Genomic DNA, 8545 nt, shown 5'->3' on the forward strand with positions numbered 1-8545 from the left:
AAGAGTATAAACGTGACTAAAACTAATAAAAACTAAAATGACAGTTTGACACAAAGACTAGACTAAAACTAAAATTAAGGCCGCCAAAAACAACACTAATTCCTACTATTGTTTTTTATATTTGATTAGCTAAATAAAAAGACATAAATCTCCCAAATATCTACATTATTTATTCTTTATTCAGATTGAGTGGCTGCAGGTTGTCAGAGATCAGCTGTTCTTCTCTGGTCTCAGCTCTGAAGTCCAACCCCTCCCATCTGAGAGAGCTGGACCTGAGTGACAACAAGCTGCAGGATCCAGGAGTGAAGCTGCTCTCGTATCATAAAGAGAGTCCACACTACAGACTGGAGACTCTGAGGTCAGTAGAGGGTTGGAGTCAGTCCATGCTGGTTTCAGCAGTATTGTACTAAACATAGGGAGGTTTACAGACATTTAAAGTAGAATAAAAGAAGGTTGAAGCTTTTTGGATCTAGACAGAACATGAATGTCAGCGAGCAATTATTTTAAACTTGATCTGTAACTTTTGTGTTTGTCCCTTCAGCATCGATGCAGCTGAGAAATCATTGGGTGAGTTTAACTTTAGATGTCTTCCTGGACTTTCGACAATCATTCTGAGTACGAAGGAAGGATTTCGTGGCGCCTAGCAGTGTAGTTGCAGATTGACACCCCCTCACTTCACCCTCCACTTCCAAACAGGAAGGCTCATGGAGAGCGTGCTGGAGGTATCTCATTAATTCAGGAAAAGTATCTCTTAATTATGATATGATAAGTCATAATTGATTGTTTTTGTTTTTTTTCCAATGCAATATGCTTCTTTACAATTCATTCAAACTGAAGAAATCCTGGTATCAAATCCTTCTTACTGAGCAGTTTTTTGACATTTCAGCTCTGGTGGCTACGTAGGATTATTTCCAACTCACATGATCAAACAATTCCAATAACTCCAGAGCATTTCAAAGTCCAAAAGTCAAAATGTATTGAAAGAAATGATGATATTGTTGTCTCTTCTTCTCTGCATCAGAGGACAAACCGAAAGAAAACCTGCCAGAAGACAACGAAAAGGTGAGAGAACAGAAAACAAACGAATTGGGAGATTTACTTGTACATTTATTGTTTCACCACTGAAAACAGAAATTACACTTGTGAATTTAAATCATTGACATGTAGAGTTTCAGTTCTTTCTGACAAGAAGCGGCGTAATCAGTCAAAAAAATACTGTATGTAATAAAGATGATGTGGGCGGAGGGTCTTTGTTTTAAAATGAGAAAAACAAAAAGGGGAAACGACACAGAAAACATAAAAACTATACACTTTGTTCCCCATATTTATAAATGGTAAAAACAGCTTGTTAAGCCATTTTTGGTTTCCTCAATTTAAATCAGAAATCCGTTAGCTGCAACCTACGCTGACTGCGTAGTATTTCAGCATTTTATAAAAACACCGTAAGTTGGCAATTCTATTAAAATAACTAACTTTGTGTATTTTTAATTCCAGACTCCTTCACCCTTCTCACCTGAAGTGATACCAAAAAAATATGGATCCGAGTACAGGTAATCCTATAAAATGACAAAAACACTGTTTCAACAGTGAACACAAAAACTACAGGAAGTTTTTTGGATGAATTCTGAGCAGATAATTTCCTGTATTGATGTGTTTTCCTGATATTTTAAGGAACATTTTATACTACTAGATTATGTATTGTCTTTTTTTTAAACAATTATAAATACATACATACATACACATCAGCTTCTTCTTTTATGCTTCCTGAAGCTTGGCCATTGTTCTATTAGTTATTTGGTGGTAGACAGTCAGATCAGGCAAACAAATCCATAAGGGCCCAAGCAGAGAGTCTTTTAATCAGGCAGGAATGAATGCTGGAAAGACAGATCGCAGGCAAACTAGCCAATCTGGCAACGTGCAGGTGGACAAGGGCTGGTATAAATTCTGAGAGACTAATCTGGGAAATGGGGAGCAGGTGGCTGGAGGTGACGGGAATGCTGGGAAAGGGGGAGTCACCCAGTCAACAGACCAATAAATATATACATATATATACAATCCTGCCCTGCTGTGTCCTACAGGTTCATGTGTCCTGGTCCAGGCCTGTACCAGTGCACTCTGACTGGACTGGTGTTCGATATGGCTCAGAAGGCGGAGCTGCGCTACCGGACTGTCCTATGGGACGAAAGCCAACTCAAATCAGCTCATAAGATGGCTGCAGGGCCGCTGTTCAACATCCAGTGCTCAGATGATGCTGTCCGCCAGCTCCGCCTCCCACACTGTGAAACAAAGGAGGGTAAAGACATCGCCCTGTTAAACGTTGAAACACACATTTGTAAAGTAGTAGCAGGAGTATCAAACGAGTAAAATGTGTCAATATCTGTGCTCGGAAATATAATTTTAGTAGAAAAACTGTAAATAGTTCTCTTCCTCTTGTGATCAAAAACATTGCTCTGCTTCATTGGAGAGAATATTGTCTCTGACGTCCTCCGTCTGCAGTGGTACCGATGTGATTTACAAAGTCTCCAGATGGACTAACTGCCACCAACAATAATGTTAGATGCTATTAGAGTCAGTCCCTGTCGTCATACTGGCCTCCGTCGGCACTGGATGCTGTATTTTTTTAGAGCAAACATGTAAATATGTTCCTTACTGTTAGTCCCACCTACTTGCAGTTTAAGCACCTCCCATTTATGGGTTAGGCCCCGCCCACCCCGAGTACAGCTACTGATACAGATAATTTAGTTATAGATACAGATAGACATTAGGGTGTGCTCGCTCATCCCTAGTTTATGCATTAAAATAAATTCACACACCCATACAGATCATTTGGAAAATAATAATATAATATAAAACAAAAGTTTACCAGCTCTTTCCTTTCCCAGGGTTGCTTGTCCGTGGCCTGTTGTCGGTCGTCCACGTCACTGATGATGGGATGAGCATCTTGGAGCCGCTGGAGATTACCGACACGCATGTGGTTGTGAATACCCTTCACTTGTCCGCCTTCGGTCTGGTCTGGGATATTATTAAAAGGCTTTTTTACACAAAAATAAACGGACAGGTCCTGCTGTTCCTTCGACCCCTGTACAGCAAGTCGGAGCATCAAATTCTCGATGTGTTTGTGCTGCCGGACAACATCCCTGTGCATGAGGTAAAGCTATCGGCCATATGTGCTTACCATCAGCCTGAACTTGTGTGTTAAGAAACAGAGCTTCCACCAAGAGGCTCCTTTAAGTTTTTACTATTTTAAACAAATACTGTAGTTATTTACTATCTCAGAGATACTTCCACAGTGAACAGTGGCCTAAATGAGTTCCTCAGATGGATCTCTCTGCCTATAGACAGAGATAATTTCATTAAGATGACCATACTTCTAAGACTTCCCAGTGGATTCTTTCAGATACCATTAAGAGCACTAGGAGGAGCCAGAGGAACCTGATTTATGTCCTGCTGTAAGGATATAGTGTCAGTGTTCATGTGTTGTTTCCAATGCATTCCTGCAGGTTGCAGACCAACAAGAAGATGCCGAGTACATCAGGATCTCTGCCGACTGTCATCTCAGGGTGGATGAAACTTACAGTGTCCACTGTGAACCCGAGGCCTTCATCATACAGCCTGAGGTGAGTCAGGTTTCTCCTAACAGTTCGATATTGGCTGCATGTTGAGATTCACAGCAACCAAACAGATGTATAATTTCGGTTTCGGTTTTTGTTTGTCAGAGTGCACCATTTCGCTCAAAGCCTGGACCAAATTACCATCCAACATTTGAAGTTTTCCTGACTACAGATGTGGGGAAGGTGACTTTGATGGTCCGTGACAAAAACAGGACAGAAGTCTGGAAACGTAATGTGTATCTGAAAGGTAAGTTTAAACCCTCAGTGGTTCCCAACCTTTTTCTTTAAGAGAGCCCTTTTCTATCATTGAGTAGAGGCTTTTTTGATTGTCTGGTCATGATACATATGTGTACCGATAACAGTTTTCATCAGTTTTCATGTGCAAGATTTGGGTTTTCGACCGGCCGCTGCTCAGGACCTAATGAGCATTTGTGTTGTTTTGCTTGCATCCAGTCACCACAAGCATTATTTGATTTAATGCGACTGCAGCATGTGGATGCGAGGGCCCGTTGGTGATTGTTGGTTATTAAATAAAAGTCTTTTAATCTTAAAGGTCCAATTTGGGAACTTCAGCAGAGGAATCTCCCAGCTGAGGACAGGCTGCTCTTAATCAGGAGACAGTTTGTTAAAAGAGTGACTGAACCTGTCCTGCACCAACTTCTGGACAAACTTCTTGAGTGTCACATTATAAATGATGAAGAAAGGCAGTCGGTCACAAAAAAAGTCAAAGCAGAAAAAGCACGAGACATTATCGACATGGTGAGAAGCAAGGGAACTAAAGCCATCTCGAGCTTTATCCGTGCACTCTGTCAGGAGGATAAATGCCTTTCCTCAGAGCTGAACTTATGCTGAAGCAAAAGCAACTTAAAACCTGGACTACACTAGATGGACGTTGAGCAAGAGAAGCATTTTATTAAGAGGTTGTGTCTGCAAACATGAACTAAAACAGACAGATGCCGAGACTGTTGTATTAAAGAAATACAGACAATTTAAATTGTCGTCAAACCTTTTAAAGCCAAAGCCAAAGAAGAACCAAGCAGGTGCTGATCTTAAAGTTCTGGATGAAGTTCTCAAATAAGTAACCTGAACCAACGTAACTCTGTGTTACGCCTTCCAAAAATAAAGCCGAAATTCCAGCGGGAACGTCATCTGCTCATCTTCACATCTCACCGAGTTTCAGGGGTGGAAGGTGAGGAGTTATAACCTATTAATTAGCTACAAAATACACAACATTACATTCCAGGCCTTTTCATTGTTTGTTTAGTCCTCATACAAAGGATCTGTGGTGTTTCTCCACTGTCAAATGTCCCCATGTACCAAGGCTGAGTCCTCGCTGCAGTGGCCCAGGGTTTGAATTCGACCTGTGGGCCTTTGCTACGTGTCATCCCCCTGCTCTCTACCTACTTCCTGTCACTTTTCAGCTGTCACTTCTGTTAACACTAGTGTGAAATTCAGTTCAATTCAATTAAGTGAAATTAATTTTATTTTGAAAAATGTGGACCATGACTGTTCGACCATCCAGAACGCATCGAAAAAGGTTTTCAACTCATGGGAACATGCCATGTCGTCTTTGTTTCAATCTAATCACATCTTTTCATCGAATATCTGTATTTATCTCTGTAAAGGTCTGTTTGCTGTATCACATCAGTGGCACAAACAATGGTCGGAACAGCTTTTGTGTTTGAAGGGCCAGTGTGTAGGATTTAGTGGCATCTAGCTGTTATAGATCACATCTCCCTCGCCTGAGGAAGTCGACCGGCTGCTTCTGCAGATAGAAATGTCTCATTCTAAAGTGACAAAAACACATTCTTATTTTCAGGTGATTAATCACTAATGAAAACACAGTTATGCCGATTTTATTCCATTCATGCCGATAGATCCTCATAAATGTTACACACTGGACCTTTAGACTTCCTGTTTTAGTATGAAATAAAATGGTGCACCAGTGGTTTTCAGTCTTTTAGGGGTTCAAACCTGCACGTTTTGTAAGATTCTTTGTACTCCTGTGGATTTTTATACATTACTTTTTAATTAATGTAATTAAAGTTACCAACTGTAATACCCTACATACATCAAACACCTTTATGTTTTTGCAAGAATTAATAACAAAAAAGTTGTGTATGGTTACAGTAATAAAGAGCACATGATGCAGAGGTATATATTATCTGAAACCAGCAGATGAAAAATGTGAAATGCTGGGTTGTAGTTTTTATTCTTCTTGAACATTTGCAACCCTGATTAGTCCGGCATAATTACATATATAAGAAAAAATTACAAACCTTTCAGAATATAATATAAAAGTGAGGTTTCAACACATAGATACTCTCTCTTAGACATACACAAATAATATTCAGAGGAGGAGGAGGAGGAAGAAGAGGAGGAGGAGTGTTGTTCTTTGTTTCAGCCACTAGATGGAGACAAAACTTCCCTGATGAAACAAGAAGCAGCTGTAGCATCAGACAGATGTGAAGGTTATATATTATATAAAAATCTACTCTTGTGACAGCAGTTCTCACTATTTTTTACTATTTTTATAAACAAAACAATCAATTAATGGAGAAAAAAGGGAGAAAGTCATTATGAGTTTAAACATTTTTTATAAACTAATGGTTTTCATTCTGTCCCAGTTTTAGGAGGTTTTTCATGTATGTTGACAGAGAATTTATTAAGGAAACATTTAAGAGATTCAAATGAAAGTAAAAAGTGTGACAACCAATTCTACGGAAGATACAAAAAAAATTTTTTAGTTCTGAGTTTAAAGTAAAAAAAAACAAAACGTGAGAATTTCTCTTTACTTTAAACTCTTTTAGCCCTGATCCTCTTCCATACAACCCTGTTTCCCCCTAAACATATAAGTAATATTATTAATAAGCACTTCCTCCACCACTGGACCTTCCTCCTCCTCCTCCTCCTCCTCCTGTGTGTCATTAATCTCACACCTCCCTCCCATTGACAGTATATCTCCTCCACTCAGTTTTAAACCTGCACCGGAGAGCTCAGACGGCAGTCGGCTGCTGCTGCAGGAGCTGGTTCCTCCTGCAGTTCAGCACACGTGTTTCTTTCTTCTCCAGTTTGATCAGCATGTGATCATTTCTAGAGAAAGTGAACTGGATTTTTCTTTGTGCGAGGATTAGTTGGAAATGTGGAGTTAATCATCAAACCAAGATGTCCAAGATCCTCTTCAGTTAGACCAGGTAAGATCACCCTGTGTAAGACCTGCTGTCAGGACTCTTAGAAAGCTTTGGGAGGTAGTTTGACGGCTGAATTGATGGTGTTTGTTTTAATTGAGATAGTTGCAAGATGTGATTCAACTCAATATAGAAAGTATGACATATTAGACCATTAAATCCAGTAATATTCATTAATGTTGCCTTGGAGTCAGATGCATGAGAGTTGTGTCAAGCTGCTCACAGATTCATTTTCAGCAGCAGATCTCAACACCTTAAAATGTTATTTTTATGCACCTCTGGGACTCTGTGGTCCCAAGTCTCATCGAGTCCAGATTTGACAAATCCAGCTATAGTGGGTTTTGAAAGAAACCTGGTCAAAGCAAAGTGAGTGTTTTCATAAATAGAATAAAAAGGTTCCACAAATCTTAAATTATGTTTTAAAGAGTCTCTGGCCTCTCTGGAGAAATCAGGACTTCAGGAAAAAAGAGTCAAATCTCCCCTTTTAGCATTTTCTGAGTAGAATTAAGTTTTAAAAGTGGGTTTCAGGCAGCGTTTTTTACCCAAAGACGACATTAAGAGGAAAAACAATCGGAGGATCGGACACTGAAGCCTCACTTAAGTTTCCCCTTCGCTGCCGAATCAGTGAGTGCAAGTGGAAACCAACATGATGTTATTGTTTATGTAAAATATGTCTGAATGGACATCCTGATTTTTATTGTCTTCATATCAGGTGGTTCAATGTAGAGAGAGAAACAGTAAAGACCAGATGCTTCTGGGTCAGTGTGCGGACAACAGATTTTCATTTTGAAACAAGAAAACTACCATTTATAAATATGGGAAACCAGTGCTGAATATTGTACCCTTACTTCTTATTGAGTACTGCCACCTCTAGTGAGCAGGGTTGTATCAATTCAAGCCCAGTTTTTTGTTTTTATTTTCAGAACAAAAAACAGCTTGTTTCCTTTTAGGTTTTTTAATTTAGATTTTCTCATTTCAAAAAGAAAATCTGTTGGCTGTAAAGTAAACTGACCGTCCTGATTCAGAGCTTCATTCACATGTTAACATGCTGACACAGTGAGGAACTTTCTTTATGAGAGAAAAGCTGGATTACACAGATAAAAGGTTTTTAGACTGAATGGAAAAGTATATTAATGGCCCAAGCACTGACCGTGCAAAGGACCTATTGTAATTGAAGGAATTATTTTTCCTCCTAAACAAATGCATATTTGGAGGCTTTCCTTTCCCATGCTCGAAAACTCATGAAAAGCGGCGCACATGTCAGTTGTTGCGAAAAATTTCGTATTCTATGCGTCGCTTTTGGGTTGGCCACTAGGTGGCACTACTATCAACAAAAGTGCGTTTAGGCTAATAACTCCCACATCAAGATTTGTTGCACATTCAAAAACCTTATATCCACGCGTTCGGTGAAAGGAGCTGCATCTACCCTTGTAGTCCATGCCCACTTCCGCCAAGATTTTTTTTTCCGTTAGCGTGCGAAATATTCATAAACTACTTTTCCATGTTTCTCCTATGCACTTTGTTCGATTCGCACAAAACCTTTCACGTAACAGCTGGGGTAAAAAAAGTATTTACTGGTCGTCCTGGTAAAAAAAAGTATTTACATTTTTTTTTATACAATAAGCCCGTTATAAAATTAGCACTTCCTGTAGATTTTGGTCAAAACAGGAAGTGGAGCATTTCTCCACATTGGTATGTCCGATTGACACCAAGTTTGGGTCCATAGTTCCCCATGTCTTCCTTAGG

General features: G+C 39.5%; 1 protein-coding gene across 1 annotated transcript in view; it reads left to right on the plus strand.

The window, feature by feature from the left end:
* LOC118336472 overlaps positions 1–5760 on the plus strand; it is a 744338-nt gene extending 738578 nt beyond the window's left edge. The window contains exons 2-10 of the mRNA XM_035673138.1: positions 185–358; positions 542–722; positions 1022–1062; positions 1495–1550; positions 2079–2293; positions 2883–3148; positions 3501–3617; positions 3717–3858; positions 4165–5760. Of these exons, the coding sequence (XP_035529031.1) occupies positions 2083–2293; positions 2883–3148; positions 3501–3617; positions 3717–3858; positions 4165–4463 (1035 nt within the window). The 5' untranslated portion in view covers positions 185–358; positions 542–722; positions 1022–1062; positions 1495–1550; positions 2079–2082 and the 3' untranslated portion in view covers positions 4464–5760. The remainder of the gene's footprint in view (positions 1–184; positions 359–541; positions 723–1021; positions 1063–1494; positions 1551–2078; positions 2294–2882; positions 3149–3500; positions 3618–3716; positions 3859–4164) is intronic.
* The last annotated feature ends 2785 nt before the right edge of the window (positions 5761–8545 follow it).

This window comes from Morone saxatilis, unplaced genomic scaffold, assembly GCF_004916995.1.
Source record: "Morone saxatilis isolate NCDOM2014 unplaced genomic scaffold, NCSU_SB_2.0 Contig24, whole genome shotgun sequence".
Classification (NCBI taxonomy): Eukaryota; Metazoa; Chordata; class Actinopteri; family Moronidae; genus Morone; species Morone saxatilis.